At 44.7% G+C, this 20,517-nt stretch overlaps 1 protein-coding gene and 1 long non-coding RNA gene across 3 annotated transcripts in view; one reads left to right on the top strand and one right to left on the bottom strand.

Moving 5' to 3' along the window:
* Positions 1-1,577: 1,577 nt before the first annotated feature.
* Positions 1,578-4,645, bottom strand: ADO (2-aminoethanethiol dioxygenase). The gene has a single exon (XM_088168780.1). It carries the CDS (start codon positions 4,628-4,630, stop codon positions 3,887-3,889), a length of 744 nt encoding a protein of 247 aa, XP_088024906.1. The 5' UTR covers positions 4,631-4,645; the 3' UTR covers positions 1,578-3,886.
* Positions 4,646-4,719: 74 nt separating this feature from the next.
* Positions 4,720-20,517, top strand: part of LOC106856755 (uncharacterized) — a 109,485-nt gene continuing 93,687 nt past the window's right edge. For both annotated transcript variants that reach the window (XR_015805087.1, XR_015805088.1), the window contains exon 1: positions 4,720-4,739. This is a non-coding gene — a long non-coding RNA (uncharacterized LOC106856755). The remainder of the gene's footprint in view (positions 4,740-20,517) is intronic.

A 20,517-nucleotide genomic window follows, 5' to 3' on the forward strand; every position in this document is an offset into this window, starting at 1 on the left:
GGCCTGACCCAGGGAGGGGGTGTCGCCCGCTTGTTCCCGACCCGAGCCGGGTCCCTGCGGAGGAGGGCTGCGGGGTGGCCCGGGTCCGATGGGCACACCGCACCCCTCCGCAAAGCCTCGGCGTGGAAAACCTGCGGCCTCGGCCCCAGCGTACAAACACTCGCTTTTGGGCGCGGGAATTTCCCTCGGAGACGAGAGACGGGATAATATTAACCAGGGAGCAGGGTGGGTTTTTTTTGACTCATTTTCTTTTGTTCCGCGGTTACGATCCGCCCCAGGCAACCTCCGCGAGTGGGCTCTGGAACAGTAAGTACCGCTGCCCCGACGGCCGCCGCTCGGGGTAAGCGGCTCCCGGCGGCGCGGGGCTGCGCGGGCGGCGGTGGGCCCGGGGGGACACCGCAGCGGCCCGAGGCGGCGGTGCTCACCCCCACGGCACAGCCGGACTGTTTTTACTGAAGCCACACGGCCGCAATATCGTGCTTTCTTTTTTTTTTTTTTTTTGCAAACTTACTTTGGTTATTGTTTTTTAAGATGTTATGCCGGTCTCGGCTCACCCTCGGATCTTGCCGTCGGTGAAGGTCCGTAAGCGCCCTGCGGGCTTGCCCCTCTGCCACACAGATCCCCTGTGCGGCCCACACTGCAGAAGTGAGCACCACTAACGCCATAGTCCAGCGCAGCAGGGCGAGGGGCTTAAGACCTTTCTTGGTGGCTCCCAGCCTCTGATTGCCCAGGTATTAGGTCCTGTAGTGCAAAGCCCCAGCAGCACCTGCCTTTTCTGTCTGATAGAAATCCCTGCTCCCCACCTTCTGGAACTTGTGCTGGCTTTTGGGGCAGCTGCTCTTCAGTGGGAGTTGAAGTGACATGTCTGGTTCTGAATCAAGACAGCTTCTAAAGTTGGGCATGGACCAGCCTGTGGAGGAGAAGCTGCACTCACTCCCCTGCCATTCACCTTAGCAGCACAAGTAAGCCTTCACATCCTGGTTTGCAATTTTGCCACCTGATGCCATGTGGTCCTGGCACACTAGAAACCACAGCCTGCTGCTGGAGGGATGTCATGTAGAAGCTGCGGCCTCCTTGCCTGCTGGACTTCTGCAGGTACTGCCACAGCCTTGGATAACCGCAGCTCAGTCACAGCCAGAGCATCCTGCGCAAAATTTGTATCTCAGGTACCCAGACACACAGTCCGAGGCTTCCCTTGCACTCTACCCTCTCCAGCAATGCTACAAAATTAAAACCCAAATCAAAAGCAAAAATGTTATAAACAACACAGAAATCGTAAAAAAAGTGAACTAAGGAAACTGCTGGTGACTAGTGTACAGCTACAAGAGCACCTCACAGGGCATAGTATCAATGGCCCTACACTCCTGTCTTTGCCTTACAGTGAGAGCCAGCTTCAAAAGCAGCAATAGCATATGTGCCTGGATTTGCCTGCAAGATCCAGGCTAAGAATCCAGTGCTAAGCATTGCCTCCCAAGGAAAAGCCAGTTTGCACTGTCCAGCAAAAGAAACTAGGGCTCTGTACCATACTTGGCTTGAGGTTATCATACTTGTGAAGGAAAGTAATGACTGGTCAGTGATGAGATATCCTGTATTTATTCTACAACTCAGCAATAACAGTTATTTTGCTGTTGTGAAAACACAATAACTAGGCTGCATTTCAGACTTAAACCTTCTGCTTACAGGTATCCAAAACATAGGAAATAAGCTTCAATTAGAGAGTAAGGAAGAAGTTACACAAAGAGGCTTTTTAAAAAATGCATCTCAGGTTTTCTTTGCTATTTTTCCAGCTTTAAATACTTAGATACTAATACCTTAATTTAAAAAAGAAAATGAAAAAAAAAAAGTTTTGCCATGGTTAACAGCACTCCGCAGCATAACCATACTGTCTTCTTCGGAAAGATAAATTAAATACTGTCCCACTAAACATCTTGACTAGGTTTTACACACGGAGGAAAAAAAATTAAAAACTCAGCAGAAAGACCTAAGGGGAGGATAGAACAGATGGCATAAAAAATGCTCACTGTCGCAGTTTGTTTTTCCAGTACAGCTGTTTGCATGCACTATACTATCTTCTTTGTGGACTTCTGAAAAAGGGTAACTGCCCTCATTAGGCTTGGAGAGAGGTAGAAACAGGCTGTAACACAGGGAGGCATTGCCCTATAATTAATGACTACATTCGATCAAGAATTCTTAAATATTAACTAATGCTAAGCTGCAGGGGAATTCCAAGAAAAACAGGTAAGCCAGCTGCAGAAATATCAGATACCTTTAACTGCTCTAAGAATAAATGGAAATTGCCTGAAATAATTTCTACAATTTTTTCTTTGCAAAAGAATTAATCCATGCATGCATAATGCTGACTGTATATTACATTCATTCTTTTGCAGGCCAGGAAAAAAAACCAACCAGCAGCAATGCTATATCAGAATAATTTAAAAGTTCACACATACAAGCCACTGTACAGGAAAAACAAGTCTGCTTTTATAAATACGCAGAAAAGTAAAGCCAGTTGTGAAATGATTTCTGGAGCAGGTTAGTACATCACTTAGGAGGTTTCTGAGTTGTGTTTTCTTACTCAAATTCTCACATCCTGAGTAAGATCACCAAGGCTGCCTTGGCCTGGGTTTGTGGTATGAAGTGTGTGTTAGGATGAACAGCCACGAGACCAGTCCCTGCAGCACAGATGGGGCATTTCACCTGTAGAAAAACTTTCTCCCATGTTAGAAATATTGCATCCCTTGCCGTGGACAAACTGCATCTCCAGATCGCTTCCATCATAGCAAGCTGAAATTCATGATGTCTCTTCTACTCTACATTTATTTAAAAGCCTTATGAAAAAGTAGTCTTTAGAAATAGTATAAAGAGGGAAACTGCAAGGTTTCAAAAGCCCATGTGCTCACATATAAAAACACAGACCACTCTTTAAAGAGAAGACACCAGATCAAATCCTAGGCTATGCACTGCTGTATACTGAGGGTTTGCAAATACGCCGTGTTTCTAGAATAGTTTCCACAACAGTGGATGGTTGTTTTTTCTCTTATGATGCCCAGTTTCTGCCACCTTCTGCCACTGCAGCGTTAGAGGTTCCAAGCGAGGTTAATGAGCAGCTGTCTCCTTCTAGCTGAAGGAAGTATGCATAGATGCATTCAGTAATTCTCAGTTGAAATAGTGAGATCTTGTATACAACACTTTAAAGAACTGTTGAAAAGTAACTCCGAACCTGACGGTGTCCATGTGGAGTAGTAATTTCCTTAACTCCAGCGCTGGGGATTGATCACTGGCATTTACTGGAGGAGTATGTCCTGGCTCAGGAGTTGTTCTGGATTTGTTTTTTACTAGCAGGGTACAGCTCTTCTTGAGAATTGCCCTGGAGACAGTCCCCAAAGGCTGTAGCCAGACCAACCCCCTTTTCCAAACTCCGTGGGTCCAGTCCCCTGGTCCTATGGTGCCAGCTAGCTCTGGCGGTGGGAACCCCACTGGGAAAAGCAGGGGCACCCTGTGACAATTCTTATGGCATTTACTCTCCCTTTGGAGCCTGAACCTCCCCCCTCCCTGATGCGTGGCCCTATTTACACAGGATACTGGAATATTTCCCCGACCCTTCAGCTGAGAAGGTCAACCGTGCTGCTCCCGCATATCGGCCCCAAGGGCAAAAACACGTTCTGGCCGCTTTATCTCCCCGACTCACGAAGCCGTGATCAGAGGAAGGCTCTGACCAACGGCACTCCCGCGAAGCTCTAGCCAGCACGGAACACCGCGTCCCCACGGTGCTGCTGTCCGGCGGGCTCGGAGGGGGGGCCGGGCGGGGAGCGGCGGGTTCCCCTCTCGGCGGGGCGAACGCACATCGTCCCGAGGCCGCCGCCCGGCACGGGCCGCTGGCGGCGACTCACAGGCAGACGCGAGGCCCAGGATAGGGCTCGCCCCCGCACCAGAAGTCGGCGGCCTGCGGGGTCTCCACCAACCACACCTCCCGCGGCAGCGCGGGCGGCTCCGCGCCCGCCGGCGGCCCCTCCAGCAGCCGGTAGTAGTGGCAGTCCCGGCCGTGCTGCGGGTCGTAGGGCGGCGCTAGGATGTCGAGAAAGGCGGCAGGCCCGTCCACGGCGTCGATTTGGTGGAGGTTGTCGGTGTGCGGCGAGAGCAGGCAGGGCGGCGAGGAGGGCGTGTAGTGCTGGCGGGAGCGGAAAAGGGCGCGAAGACACGGCCCGCTGCCAGCGGCGGGGAGCGGCGGGGCAGCGGCGGCCCCGGCGGGCAGCGTGTCCATGCAGGCGATGCGCAGTGTGCCGTACAGCACCTTCAGCATGCCGTTCATGCCCGGGTGGTCGTGCAGCGGGATGCAGGCGCCGCTCCGCAGCAGAAACACGCCCATGCTGAAGCTCTCCGTCTCGCAGATGTGCATATAGCTGACGGGAGGCACCACGCCGGCCCACGGCGGACCCCCCCCGCCCGCCGCCACCGCCGCGGCAGAAGGCCCCCGCGGCGCCAAGTGCAAGTCCTCAGCGCGCACCTCGTCCAGCAGCTGCTGCAGACAGTGCAGGTTCTCCCCAAAAGCTGGGCCCGCCGGGCTGCGGAAGGTGATGCGCGCCTGCCGCGCCACCCGCTGGATCAGGGAGGCCATGTTGTCCCGGGGCATGGCGGCAAAGGCCCGGCCCGGCCCGGCCTCGGTGGGCGGTGCCCAGCGCCGCTTCCGCCCCCCGACCCCCGGCCGGCCGCGCAGCCGCGCCGCCGCCGAGCAGCACGGGGTTCGTAGTCCAGGCTGGGGCCCCGGCGGGGGAGCGCGGAGGGAGGAGAAGGAGGGCAGGGGAGGTGCGGAGGCGCGAGGGGTCAGCTGGCTCCCAGAGCTTGTGGCGACTGCCACTGAGCGGTGAGGGGAGACGAGCGTGAGGGGAGACGGGCCGGCGGGAGCGGCCGGTGCCCGGGGTTGAAGGGTCCCGCTCTCCGAGGCTCTGGCACGCCTGTCCGGAGGGCTGCGCTGGGGTCAGGGAAGCCACGGCAGCCCTATGCCACGTGTTTCCTTCCGCACCTCTATGGGGAGCTGAGGAGGCACAGGAGCAACTTGTTAACTTGACTTGTAGTTAAGCCACGAAAAACTGAGCGAGGTAGTGCAAATGCCGTGTCGTATGAACCTATAACAACTGCCCATAGACAATTTATCTTCTATCATTAACTGCTTGATATCCCTACGTCATTTGGGCAAACTTATCAGATTTGAGCTTTGTGGCACCGCCTTTCTCATTTCAGTATTGGGTCGAGGTCGTGCGGCACGTGCTGGCCTTCATGCATCTCCTTTGGTAACTTTTGAGTGTGATTGTGTCTGAATTCGTTATCGTTAACCACAGGTGAACACCGACGAGCACACAGAGTTCCAGATGCTGATCCTCAGAGAATCTATGTGTAACTGAAAGGATGGATAATCTTTTGGCTCAGCTCCAGCCTGATGGAGCCTGTATGTGGTTGTCTCAGGCTAATGTACAAAAAGAGTACTGCATGTATTCTGCCAAGTTTTTATTTAATTTGTGTATTTGTGGCAACGATTCTAGTACCTTCTTTCTAATTGGCGGGGCTGTGTGTAGCAGATCATGCCTAAAAATCTTTGCTGTTGAAGTCAGAAATTCACCTGTTAGTGCTGGGATTTTTTAAACAAAGTTAGGCTCTGGTCACAGAAATATACAGATTCGTTCCACCTTGAGTTCAATTACTTGCATGGGTGTCCAGCATTTAAGTACCATTGTAGGTCTAGGTTCTGAGAAACAGCTGAATGATAATACTTAATCAAATATGACTCCAGGGGCTGCAGCCTGCCAGGTTGAAAAATTTCATTTTAATGCCAGGTAAACCGATGTATTTTCTTGATTAAAGGCAAACTCAAGTTGTAAGATACACATTAAGCTTAAGTAAAATATACATGGCTTTACAGTATTTTTACACCATATCATAGAATGGTTTGTGTTGGAAGGGACCTTAAAGATCATCTGATTCTTGGAACATAGCACCATGGGCAGGGATGCCACCTGCTAGATCAGGTTGCTCAGGACCCCATTAAACTTGGCTTTGAACACTGCCTGGTATGGGGCATCCACAGGGTCTCTGGGAAACCTGTTGAAGTATCTCACCACTCTCACGTGAATGATAAATACTCTACATGAATCAGAAATACAAGTGTTGTGACATGTGATGGCCCTGTAGAGGATGAAATACTGATGCTGTAGACAAAGATGTGTCTTGGATCTCTTTCTCCAAAACTATTTCCTGTCCTCTATAAATAAATTTGGTGCACAGAATGTTAATTCAGATCATGGCACAGCTGCATCTCTTTCCACAGAGAAGGTTGTTCATTTGACTTGCTGCTTTCAAGTTCAACCTGAAGCTACAAAACATTGCAATCTTCAGCTCTTTGTTAAATGCTAAGTGATTTGTTAAGTCTGCCCCGTGCCAATGTTGGGAGCACAGGGTGAAAATCGGGTGTGTGTTTCTGTACCTGGCAGGAATGGGTCTGGCAGGATGCTTAGGATGAGGGGGCATTATCCCAATTGGAGAGGGAGAGTCTTTAAAGGTCTGTGAGCTTCCTGTATGGAAATGAACTGCTGAGGACACTCTCATCACTGTTGCTTTTGGTGGCAACTGGCATTTTGTTAGAAGCCGAGGGATCAGAAGGTTCTCTGTTCAGTGTACTATTTTATTCAGCCCCCTTCACAGGGGTAGTCAGTTTAATTGTGAAGATGTGCATTGGAATTTTTGGCAGTACTGTTATTAGTGATAATGATAAATTCTTTATTGGCCACCTATTTGTGTCCTCCCCCAACAATTGCATTTTGCTTGTGAGAGCTAGAATACTTGCTTTTGGACATGCTGGCTCTTTTTCTATGCAGCACAAAAATCAGTTCTTTTGTGAAAACAAATGCTTGGTATTTGTTGTACATTGTGTGGTTGGAGTAGCTTGCAGCTGAAGGAAATATCAGCATGAAAAAGCAGAATTCTGAGTCTGAACTCAGCTTGCTATTGCCTTGCTGAGTGGTATTAGGTAAGTTACTTGACAGTTTCACTACTTATCACTCTGTAAACCATGAATCATAAGTTCTACATACAGGGATATTTATTAAGATTTTAAGAACATCTTTACGTGGACAATCCTGGTGCCATGTTAAACTGGTGATGAGGTTTGTATCTTATGATCCCCAATGTTTTTAACTGCTGTACTGATTGCCATTTCTAACAGATACAGACAAAAATATATTAATGTTCCAGTTAAATCCTATATCACACCCACATTTTTTCAGTGCAGTAATATTCAAATAAACCCACAAACCAACCTAAAGAAAAACGGAAACTGTCCAGCCAGCTAGCAATAAAATTGACATGTTTTTTCTTCTGAAAGGCCATATTCTTAGGAGGCCTCTACTATCTTGAGCATACGTGAGAAAAAAAATCATGTAGTTGCTTGGCTAGGCTTTGGGACTGCATTATGTTGGTCAATGCAATGACCAAAGTTCAGCTTGGAGGTTTTATGATACAACCAGCGAGTGAGAGGTCAGGTTCAGATTATAGTTTTGGTCTTCTCCTGTGTTCGTTTTGTTTCTCCATATACTGAAAGAGAATGAGAAGTGTCACAGCTCTTTTCTCCTGCCCAACCCCACTACTTTCAGTCTTCTCCCCTTTCTACCTGGACTCCAAACTTTGAACAACTTCTTGGTTCTTTGTTGCTGTTACATACTGCACTTCCCTCCAAGTTTGTGAAAAACCCTCGTTAATTTCTACTTTCTTTTAGAGGTTGCTCCCCATACCTTCTAATTTCTTTTGAGATGTTAGACTTCCCTGTAACCATCAGATAAAACCATCTGTAGTGGATGAAAGCTGCTTGTGTAGAAAGTCAGTGTTACCTGTTGCTAAATCTTGTGTTGCACCGCCAGAATATTTTACAAGATTCAGACTTTGGACAGGCAGTACAGAAACCATTCTCTGTTACAATGTTGCCAACAGCTGCAGATGTGTATTTACATAGGACAAAACCCAAGAATCTCTGTCAAAGAGCATCTCTTTTGCACTGTTTCTGCTACTGGTTCTTCAAGGGTGTTTTTTTTGTTGTTGTTGTTGTTATTTTTTTCCTTTGTTTTGAGTGTTTTTTGTTGTTGTTTTGTTTTAATAGCTGCCACCAATGAAGGAGCTAGGTAAGAATGTAACCAAACATGATTCAGACGAGAACAGGACTTAAAAGAGAACAGGACTTAAAAGAGAAGACCAACAGCATGTCTGCAATATTTGCTGGCTCTCCATTAATGGCTTACATAAAAGAATGTTGGTTATCAATTATTCATCAGAGAATTTATATACCAGTAGAAACAGGGGAGTGCTAGATATAACTGCACTGAAATCAAAAGGGGAATTAGGTTCTTATATATACCAAACATCAAGCAGATCTATTTAATATTAAGACTCCCACCCACCTTTACCACTTTTTTACTGAGATGCATCCTGCATTCCGTTAACTGCTGGAGAGAGTCCATAGGAGGCGACCAATATGGTTAGGGGGATGGAACAACTCTCCTGCAAGGAAAGGCTGAGAGAATTGGGTTTGTTCAGCCTGGACAATGGATGGCTTAGGGGTGACCTAACTGTGGCTTTCCAGTACCTGAAGAGAAGCTACAAGAGGAATGGAGATGGCAGTTTTACAGAGGCGTGTAGGAACAGGACAAGGGGGAATGGATTCAGATTGAGAGTAGATACTATGAAAAACATGTTTACTGTGGGTGTGTTGAGGCCCTGCACAGGTTGCCTTGGGAGGTTGCCCTTAGTGGCTGCCCCATCCCTGGAGGTGTTCAAGGCCAAGCTGAACTGGGCTCTGAACATCCTGCTGTAGTGGAAGGTGTCTCTGCCCATGGCAGGGGAGTTGGAACTAGATGTAGATGATCCTTAAGGCCACTCTGTACCCAGGTAATTCTATGGTTCTATGAACCACGTAATTCACCCCTTGCTGCACTCTTCATGTGTTGTAGCTCCTCAGTTAAATGCACTATTTCTATATAAAGCACATCATTAGTAAGTTTAATTGACAGTTTGCTACAGAACAGCCTAGAGCAGGAGTTGGAGTGACTCAGAGTAGGAAAGGCTGTGCATGAATTTGCAGGAATAATGAGCCTTATTCTGATCATCTGAATTCAACTCCATCTACTTCATGCTTTCCACTGATGGCAATCAGATCTGTGCTGATGTCTCTGGTGCCCTTCAGGTTAGATATGGTGATGGGTGCTGTGAGTTAGCCATGGCTACACTCCTTCTGAACTTGCTGACTGTCTAGGGCCGACCCTGGGTGTGAGGAGGAGGGAAGCTGCTCCCTTGCAGGGAAAACCCTGTGTCTCTGTGCATGTCTCCTCTTTCATTATCACTGACCTCAGTGCCATATATTCCCTTTCACCTGCTATGCGATAGGTGCAGTAAAATAGCACTTTTGTCCTAGGCTAGAGTATGATTCCATTCTCTCAGAGCCTGAGAATTGGCAATAGGTGGCAGTAGGTTACTCACTAACTCTGGAGGCCCAGAGGGTGCAAGCTGTGGGTCTGCCACTGCTTGTGCTGTGCTAAGTACTGGTCACACACCAACTCTGGAACAACCTTATTAGCAAGGTCTAAAGTAATCCTGTTTCAGTGGCTTAAAAAGTTACTGCTGTGCCACTGAGTCACGCTCATTCATAGCCTTCCCTCACTGCCAAAAATGCTTCACCACACAATATCTTGATGCTAAGCCTTTCTCACAATCATGAGTGAGGACTGAGTATAGCTGTCACACAGGTAAAGCCATAGTAACTTGATTGCCTTTGGTTATAAATGTAACACATTATTTTAGGAATCGTCTTTCAGGAAGAGAGAGAACTACTTAATTTCTTAATTATTTTGGATCAAGTTTATCCCAGTGGGGATCTATATAGGGCTAATCAACAATGATGGATTTAAAAAGAAACAAACAGCCAAAAATATTTTTCTATTTTAAATAATTTTTTCTTCATGGAAATGTTCAGCAGCAAAAGAGGTTAATGGTAGAACTTAGTGGGTAAGGTATTTAGTAGGATGTAAATTCCTTTAATTGTTTTCAGATGTTTGTAAGGTTTAGGTTAATTGATAAATCCAATAAAATGATTCTCTGTCCTATAGGTAAATGGTCTTTGTTAGACTCCATGCCTCTGTGAGGAGGAAGGAAATTTTATTCAAGTGTTGAAACAAGTGAGGTAGACTGAGAGAAGTAGAAGAAAATGGCCAAGACCCGCAGAACTCTTACAGCCACCCATGCGCAGCACTGATCTCTCTTTGAGAGAACAACCAGTGTCTGACTGCTTCCAAATCAAAGAAAATCAATTAGAAATCATTGGCAATTGGTAGAGAAAAATCAAAAAGGAAAAAGAGAAGGAAGAGATGCTAGAGTGAGTGAAATGCCAATGAATGAGGTCAGGGGGATGTTCCAGAGAAGCAGCATGAAGAGGTGAGTTGGTGTGGTGCAGGGAACGAGGCAGGGAGGGAACAGGAAAGTTTGATTCCATGATGAACAGCTGTTAAAAGGGACATACAAAGGCCTTTGGAAGATCAGCGCAGTGCGTAGACTGGGTTTTGAAGTGTGGATTGAAATGATATAAAATTTTTAATTTCTTTAAAAATTAAGATAGTAGTGATGTGTTTGAGGACAAAGTGACAAGTCACAAGTTTGGAAATGACAAATCTTTGCCAGAGCTGTAAACAAGACCTTTGCTGGTTGTGGTTTAATGCACAGAGTATTTATGTGACCACATGCCCTTTTTAGGGTAGAATAATACACCTGTCAGTAACATGCCACTTATGTATAACATAGGATGGTTAAGGAAAAAAACACCAAGTTATCACGGTATAATGGCAAGTTAGTTCAGCTACTAAATATCTTGATTTTACTTTTGCATTTCACAGCATGGTAACAGAAGTGTGGTAGATTTTTCTTTAAAAATTAGAATGAATTCTAGCATAAACTGATGCAGAAACTCCACTTTTTCCTGAAAAGTAGCTTCCACTATTTCTCATAGCAGGAGCAGGGCCTAACAAGCCACACATCATTCTTACTGTTGGTTTTGGAGTTTTGTTTTTTTTTAACCCTAGTGAAGCCTTCAGCTGATCCTAGCCCGGATATTAGGGTCGGTGGCTTTACTGAACTCAGTGATTTTATGCAGAAAGAAAATCTGACCCAATTGTTCTGGAACTAAAAAGCTTTAATAATAGAAAACAACAAACAGCAAGCCGAACAGTTTGTACTGAATGAACACAGGAAGATGGTACAGGGATGCTAGTTCCATGCATGAGGGCAAATGGCCAAAAGCAAGTGTTAGGGCATGGCAGGGGTATTTATAAACTTGGAGGAGGGGCGGAATTAGGACAGAGTTTGGGGAGGGTATCCAGTAGGGAAGGGTGATTAGGAATACTGAAATTATTGCAGCAAAAAGGAACCAATGACAACAAGGGAAGCAGAGAACTTTCTGGCAATGATCAACATACTGGAACTGGAGGATTTGGGGGGTGATTTTTTTACTCACCTCTACTGTGAAAGGTTTTCCCATGACCTTAAGCCATGATCCCCTGCACTTTTACTGGACCTATCCCCAACACTCCAGGAAAATGAAATTCTCCACATCTCTGTGTTAAAATGATTGGAAATAAAACTTAGGGACATCTAGCATGTGATTACTTTTTTTAGACAGGATTTTCTTCATAGCTGAATTGGACTGAGTTTTTCTTCCCTCACAAACCAGATGGTTAGTGATTCAGTACTTTTAGCAATAGAAAAATGATTAGTTTTCTTTCCTCAATAGTTGATGTGAATGTACTTTTCTTTATCTATTTACATATTACGTAAACACACTTTACCAGTTTTTCTGTGCATAGGTTGCAGTCCTGATCCTGCAGAGAGCCTTGCACACAGGAATTGACATGAGCTCCATGCAAATAGTTCTATATGAGCTATGACAGTGTCGTAACTGTATTTGTATCTTTATGTATGTACTTCAATTTGCGAGGCTGTATGAGGATGCCAACGCAATTTTAAGTCCACAAAACAATTGAGTAACTTGGCACACTTTGCTTTCTTTTCACCTAACAAAGTCTCTGATCTCTTCTGTTGTGTTCCTGTAGTAAGCTGTAGGTCCTTGTGGCTTTTGAGTTATGCTAAAAGCTTTGTCCTTATTACAGAGTCTAAGTTCTTCCTGGTGTGCAGGGGGAGTGAGGTCCTCATTCATTTAGCCTTTTAGACTTGTACTGGTGCTATTCCCTTTGGAAGGGATTGTAGTAACAGTGGCAAATACTTTGGAGAGTATTAGAAAAATTCACATGAGTACTTGATTTATCAAGATTATTTGCATCTATATTTATTGGTGTATACACAATGTTAAATAGAATATATGTTTACCCCGTATATGCTGTGTCAGCATATGGGTATTTGAGGCAGAAGGCTCTGAAGCTGTTACTAGACTTACACTCTAGACTGACACTGTACTACAGTATCCAGTCACTCATTCCCTATACAAGAAGGTGCAAGTAAGGTTGTCCAAGCAGCCTGACTGATGTCCTTTCCAAGCAGTTAAGAGCTGTTTTGTAAATTTGCTGTGCTTTTACCCTAGTTTTACCTGGGAATTAAAATATTGGATGCATAGTCTCATACTGCTGCTTTATTGAGACGATAATACTACATTTCAAATACAGTGGCTGCGTTCTCTATTTGCAAATCTGGCTGTACACAGTTGGAACATAATTATCTGATTATCTTCTTGGCTCTTGCCTCATGTAGGTATGCTCTGGTTGAGTCACTGGGGGATTGTGCACAGAGGAGCTGGCTGGCCCATTGCCTTTTTTTCCAGGTTTACCAGAGTTAAAACCCACTAATTAGTATTTTTGCTTGAAAAGTGTGGTAATCTTCTGCTTCCATGTATTCTAATAGGAAAAAAAAAGACATAAATTAGCATCAGAGATACAGTACTGTGACACGTCAAGTTTTTCCCTTCAATTCAATTATTCAGTGGAAGGGTGTCAGAAGGAGGTCCTTGAAACTAGCATTGTTTGTTTGGCATGGATCAGTAGTCAAGCTGGGGTGATTCAGTGTGCCTTGTATTTGTGAAATAAGTTACTTTTCCCTTTATGCAAGGGGAAGCATTTGGGGGAGTTTGCTTCTCAGGTTGTGTGATCTCACAAAGTGGCAGAAAAGTGTCTGCAGGGCATATAGTCCTGTGGGATGATGCTTAATGGGGTGGTGTGTGGCTCCAGTCTGAGGTCAGATTGCCCAATGGGAGGAGCAAAAGCTTCAGCCACCGCTCTGTGTGTTACATACCAAGGGTTGTACCTTCTTTGAACCTCATTGTGGTCATAAATGGTAACATTTCTTATAACTGGGAATTGCTTTATTACATTACCAGAAAGAAATAGAAGCACAAAGCAGTGGTTATGCACTTCCAAACACTGTGTCTGTAGAAGAGCAGAGCAGTGACTCCTAACCCAGCTGTTGTGGGCATGCAGAACAATGCAATTAAGATTTCTGTTCTCTCAGGCTGGATGTGCATGCTCTTGTGCTCGTTGTAATTGACTGACTGGCAGCAGTGTGCTAGTTTCTTAGTGCACTTGTCGTCGTGCCCACTGGCACCCAGCTGCTGTCCCTCACTGGCCAAGTGTTAGTCTGGGAGTGTTAGCATGCATGTGAGTGTGACAGTGGCTGTGATGTATAGCAAAGGGAGTCCAGGAGAAGTTAGAATAGGTTGATCTGTCAGTCTGGAAGAATGAGCAGAATTTGCCTTCAGTGGAGTGCACTGAATAAACGGTGTTTGAGACCAGTTATCTGTTGACTCTTTTGAGTTCCAGGGAGTAAATACTGTGGAGAAAACTTGGCTCAAAGCTTTGAGGACCAAATAATTGATGTAAGCCCTGAGTTACATAGGACATAAGCATGCTTTTACAAGTCCTGGAAGTACTGAAGAGAGTTTCTTCTCATTTCAGTTAATAATAGGAACGTTGTATACAGTTGTTTGCTTGATTGGTTCATTTTATTGTGTGTAAATACACTGTAGAAACGAGTTTGCCTTTTGTTCAGTGGTACTCAGCTAGTGTGCTTTTGGTAAAGCTAGTGAATTAAGGGGAGTAAGTAATGTGCCCTGGTCTGTCAGTGAAACAAAGTCCATTTAAAATTAAGGCCATGAGGGATTATGACGAGGCTGAAGAGGACTTAGAAGAACAGTGAGCAGAACTGGTCACCTGTGTCACAGAACAGAAATCTTCAGGCCACATGTGCCACAGGCACACAACTCGTGATGTGAGCTGCCTCAGTGAAAAAGGAGTGATGCTCTCCCGTGTGTGGTATGAAACTCTGCTCCACTGATCTTAATGAAAATACACTGGGTTTTGCACTAGGGCAAATGAGATCAGAATCTGGCCAACTGTTAATAGCTTTTTGTATTTGAGGCTGAAATAAAGAATCTGTGTATGCAAATAATTGTGCAAGCGTGGCTTCTGAATGACTCCTAAAAGGAGAATTCAATATTTAATTGTTGGAAATACAAACTGTTTGGCACTAATCTCCTGGTTTGGCTGAGCTATACTTGACCTGTGACAGAGAGAGCAAAGGTGATTTTAAGTCCTGGGATCTGAGGGGCCAGTGTGTAATGTAACTTGAGTTAGAGTCAGTGTGTTGACTGCTTTGTAATTACAGATGCTTATTTTGTCTACAAAACCAGTTGATTCAATATCTTTTATTTCCATTATCTCATCTCAATCTTTATATGTGAATCTGAGCTATTTGAGTTCAAGAGAGTGGTATATAACTAGAATTTTAAAAAAGGGGCTTGATAACAAAAAGTTAGTTGTTCTGATGTAAAAGATGTTCTGGTGTAACCAAAATGATGAAACTGGTTAAATCTATCTGCAGAAACTGAAAACTTTGTGAGAAGTCTAGGAAGTTCAAAATAACCTTTCTTCTACTCCATGCCCTGCATTTCTTGCGGTATTTTGACCCATGCCTTGGAACAAGGATAGTATAGCTCTTGGAATATAAGAGACAATTAGAAGCAACCATGATCCTTGTTGGGATACGAGTGTGAGCCCAGAGTTGATGGGGTATGTTTGAAAATAGTTCCTGGCAGAAGTTACACTGGCTGAGAATCAGGTCCTCACACTTGGTTGACATCACTGGAAGATTCACACATGAAGTGAAAGTACTGTATGGCCTTTGAGCTTCTGTTCCTGTGGTACATGAAGTTTTATAATACACAGAAGAAAGGAAACATTAACTTTTTCAGGTAATTGTTACAGAATGAGTGTCTGATTTATTCCAGTCTGCTCTGTCTGGGGAATGTCTCCATGACTTTAGCGAAGTGCTGTGCATGCACAACAAAGAGGCTTTTTGGTGGAATTTGTAATGCAGGACTCATTAGCTGATAGTGGATAATTTTGAAAAGATTAGTACAGCACTGGCTGCTCACTTAGATCATAGAAATAACTCGAGGGAATATGTTCACCAAACTGAGATGTTTTCTAAAATACTTGCTAACAGGTTACTTATGCTTCAGTATGCCAAAAGCAGTAGCTTTTTCTCCAAACCAAACATAAAATTAGATTATCTTCTTCTTTATTTGTATGAGGAGTAAGTGTGAAAATTCTTTGGGTTACATGGATGTTATGTAAGGGTCACCAATAGGAAATCAGGCCCAGTGCTTTGTGTGTTTGTCTAAAGCAAGTGGCATTTCCATTTTGTTTTTCAGGACCCCTGAGATCTTGTCTGCAACTATATCAATAATATAGTCACTCATTCTTTATCACACAGAAAAATCAGTCAAGTTTCCTGTTGGTGTGTGTCTCCTCCCTTTGGCTGCTTATTATTTTAGATACAGCTCTGTGGGACAGGAGCTGTCGATCAGTTCACCAGAGCCTGTGGACACTGCTGAAATAAAGGGAGCAACTTTTCTACCACTCTGCTGTTTTGTGTAACTGAGGGCTAAGCTGGAGGGCTGGTGCTTTTCTAGGTGAACCCATGGAAGCAGATGGATTGCATGAGGTGTCCTGCATCGCTCTGGCTGGCTCTGAGTGTGGCTGGAGACATCAGAAATCCCAGAGCTTCTCAGCTCTCAGCCCTGTCTGTGTGTCCTACAGCACCAGTCTCCAGGGAACTGAGTTAACTAGATTGGAGGATATGAGTAGCATAAAAAAGTCCCGGTCCCTGGGAGTTTAGGAGTGATAGCAGAATAAATACTTATAACCTGCTTTCATGTTACATGGCATGGGATTTGCTCTTCCTTGCAGATGACTTCTCCAGTGCTGTTTCGATGTGCCTGCTGCTCTATGATTTCTCCTAAAGCCTTGATTTGACAGCAGCCTCTGGCATGCTGTGGGCCAGCATAGCAACAGACCTGCCAGTCTTCCTGCAGAGAGTTAAAGGAATTTTGGAGAAAATAAGTGAGTCAGAAATTTGCCATTCTCTTCTGTGGCAATTCCCTGGATTCAAAGTGTCCCTCCTCTCTGGCACAGGTAGGCAATGGGCTGGGGAGGAAAGCAGGAAAGCAACACAAATTCTGTTGTCTTTCCAATGCTTGGGGCTGCTAATGTTGGGTACTTTAAGTGTAGGTTTTTGAGAGAAGAGTTGTAGGTGAGGGAGAAGCATCACAGTTAAGTGAACTGGAGGGATAGTACTTTGACCTCTTGGAACATAGAGCAGGCTGAGGAAAAGGAATAAGATTAAAAGAAAGAAAGTCCTCTTAATCTGGGTGGTGTCATCTTGTCATTGTCAGTTCTGTAGTTATGTAGCTGCAAGCCTTCTGCTGCCTGCTGTGCAAGGAGCAGGTCATTAATTAAAAGGCATGGCAGAGTGTAGCATGCTTAGGGTTTTGAGGTGCCAACAAGCTAATACTGCCTAGAATAACTGCAGAGAGCATATCCAATAGGAGGTATGGTTCTAAGAGCTAAAAACCTGTTATCCAGTGTGTCATCCTTGAAGACGACATGGCATACGTGCTGAAACCTAAAACTTCCTTACTCTCTGCCTCCCTAGCAGCCTCATACACGTATCCAGCTTCTCCTTAGTGTGAGCCGCAGGGCAAGAATCCGTGTAACACAGGGATTGGGAGAGCTTTGGGGTTCCCTAGGCCACCTGGCTGTGCAGCAGTCCTGTGCCTTTTGACCTAAGAAGCACTGGGACCCCTGGGTAATGATGTTGGGCATGGCAAAGGGTAGGAGCAGGTGTACTGCTAGGGTGTATAAATCCCTGGCAAGACTGAGTGCCTGTTCTGAAATGGAAAGATGTGGGTCAGAGAGCGTGGGACTGAGTTAGGTAAGAGAGTGTGAGAACACACTCACTATATGGCTGCTAAACAAAGAGCGGGAAAGGATTTCACTGAATTTGGCTTGAGGGATTAAGCAAGAAGTGATGGATCAGATAGAAAATAATCTAGTTGGACTGTGGTATAATTTGTACAATATACTCTCAGCTTGCAGTTTATCCCAGACCAGATTGTAAATGTTCTGTACTGTTTACAAGCATCTGATTGTCACTGCCCAGGCAATTTTCCTCCTCTCGTTTGTCATACACACTTGCAGATTTAATACTTTTATTTTGGAGAATACAGGACTTATGTCCTGTGAAACAATGCATCTCTTCTGCCGTTCTCATGGAGATGTGATGCAATGATATCACTTCCTAGTGAGGGACTGGTGAGTAATTTTGTTGGCCTTCATTAATCTCTTTTTTGCTAATTGTTTCTGCACAGGTCTTAATACAATTTTCAAAAGCAAAATCACAATGTCAGGGACTTTTTAAAAAAAACTTTTTGTTAAAAAGACAGTAGTGCCGTTATTTGTTGCATACCATACTGAACCCCAACTCTCAGCATGCTGCTGAAATGCTCTTCCAAATATATTTGTGTAGCTCAAAAGTATTGACACCTATCCAATCATCTATCCCTCTCCAGTAGTGGGAAGTTTGCTTGCAACAGGGTGGGAGACAGAGGACATATATTTGTCTCACAGGCTCAGGTGAGTGATCTGATAATTGAAAGTTTAAAGCTCTCCTGTGGATCTGGTAACCTCTTGCATTGGAGCAGAAGCACTCTGAGCTGTTGTGGTTGGGTGTGCAAAGGCTCTTCTACTAGGGAGCCTCTGATTGTCTGCCTAGGAGGTGTGACTGGTTGTTCATCTCCATCAGCTTTTCACCTCAAGTGGTGTAAAGAAGGTGGAAATCAGGAGTAAGTAGGTCCCTCAGAATTTCCTTGTCCTGGGAAGAAGAGATGGCAGGCTGTGTAGTTGTAGTGAGGCAATGTGCAACGCGTTTGACATTTTCTTATGCACTGGTGAGGGCCTTTCGCTGGGGAAAAAGGAGTTGCTTGTGGTGTGAATATGATCCTGTGAAGGTAAGGGCACTTATTCTTTATTAGTTTTTTTATTACTAGATTTATTCTTGGCCAAGCCTGAAGCTTCTTGAATTGTCTTTAAGACAGTGCTAATCTTCTGGCAACTGCAGGGTCAGGGAATTGCATGAGAAGCACAAAAGTGCCTTTGCGCATTTCCTTGTTTGATGGGCCAAGGGTCCCTCTGTCACACAGATATTGCCTGTTCCTTTAAGCAAGCACACAGCACGCTCCAGCAAGCCCAGTGCTGCCCTCGGAGGATGTTTCATGTTATTTGTACTGCCCATTGTGCCTTTCCTTTTCTCTCTGATCCATCACACAGTGCCAGCTGGTATTTGTAACATGTTCCATAGAATTCTAAAATGAAACTTCTTTGGAGGAGGTCAGGATGCTGTGCGGGACGCATCCTGTGTGTGGGCTGCATCTGACAGATTCCTGTTGCTGTTATCCAACAGGCTTATCAGAAACGACAGCACCTGCCTGTGGACTGCCCTAACATAGCAATACCAGCCTAAAAGGGAAGTGTTAATAGTATTGTTTGCCCCTGTGCTCATATTTGTAGTCTCTCTGCAGTAGGAGAGACGCAGTGTAAATATCTGGATGGGTAGTTACATGTGTTGGAATAATGATACTAGGCACCATTCAGTTCTGAGCAGTCAATGTACAATTATTGCAATAGAAAACAGCACAGAAGGTTGCTTAAGAGTTTTTTTCAGTTATAAGCGACTTTCCTACCCACAGACAGGTAAAGAGGTAACCTGTCTAAAAGTTTTGTCACTCTGGTAATAGTGCCAAAGTTCAGATTTTCCTAATCTATTGCTGGGAAGATCTATTCTCACACTTACGCCTACATGCTAGAGATTTTTCTGTTACATTTCTTTTTTGTGATGGATTAAATCACTTTTTTTGTATCATTATGTAAGGTTGTTTAACTCCTTTTGCCCTTGTTGCAGCCGATAGTGCATTTGACATGTGTTATTAGCACTTTATAGCAGTGTCCAATAGGGGTTCTCAAAACAGCCATTGCTTCACCCTCTCTCTAAGCTTGTCTGCATTCCAAGCCACTTATTTTTCCATGTGGTCCACTGTTAGTCTCCCATTACAAATTATCTGATCTCTTAACTCACAGCCTAATTTTTCTTCGTATATTCAGTGGAACAACTGACCACTGAGTTTAGCAGATCCAGGTTGGCGTTACACCTGTGAGAGTTTCCTGGTTGCATCCTGATTTCTGCTTATTTTGTAAGTTTTGCAAGGCTTTTTGGTTCCCTGCTGCCTTGATTTCAAATCTGTGACCTTGAAATCGGTTGATTTGAACATGACTTTTATTTTCATTTGCAGTCCCTAGAGGATTGTACTTGCGGAATTACCTTGTAACTGCTGAATTAAGAGCCGGAGCCCAGCTGATATTCCCAGACTAAAGAATGTGATAATTTCTAGTAACCTTGGTTGCCTTTCTTATGCTTTTTTCTAAACAATGCCTTTTTGCCTTATATATATGATCAGTGAATTTGGAAAAAGTAGTTCCTTAGTTACTTATTACAATTTGAGAAAATAGTGTGCCCTCTTCCCTCTTATGTGCATACTTTTTCCTTCCTTTGGTGTTGTAAATTGCTCATCTCTTTTATGGGAAAACATTTAATAGACAACATTTTATAGACAAAGTAAGGGAAAATCTAACAACTTGGTCCTCTGTCTGTAGGAACTCTCAGTCTGAGTATGGCAAAATTGGCAAATATGAAGTATAGGCCAACATCTAAGGAGAAGAAGAAAACAGAGTTACAAACATTAAAGACAAGATGAGGCAAGAGGAAGGACGGGGGATGCTTGGCAAGAGATCCCCAATGATATGGGTCAGCTTTACTCTCGTTGGATTTGAGTGTTATCCCAAATTTATTGAGATAGAACCTCCAAAGCCTTCCCGGGGGAGAGATCTTAGCCCAGAGAGCAGCATGCATAAGGCTCAGAGCACAGAGGAGAAAAGGAAACAGGCAAGGACAAAAGGAGTGAGAAAAGCACAGTGAGTGAGTAGGGAGGAAGAAAAGCAGAGGGGTTGGGAAAAGCCTGAGATATGACTTTGTAGAGGCAAACTGGGACCTTGAGTGCAAGAACTTAAATTTGACCTGAAAGCAGAGGGGATGACAGCA

Source organism: Sturnus vulgaris, chromosome 8 (assembly GCF_052056855.1).
Source record: "Sturnus vulgaris isolate bStuVul1 chromosome 8, bStuVul1.hap1, whole genome shotgun sequence".
Taxonomy (NCBI): Eukaryota; Metazoa; Chordata; class Aves; order Passeriformes; family Sturnidae; genus Sturnus; species Sturnus vulgaris.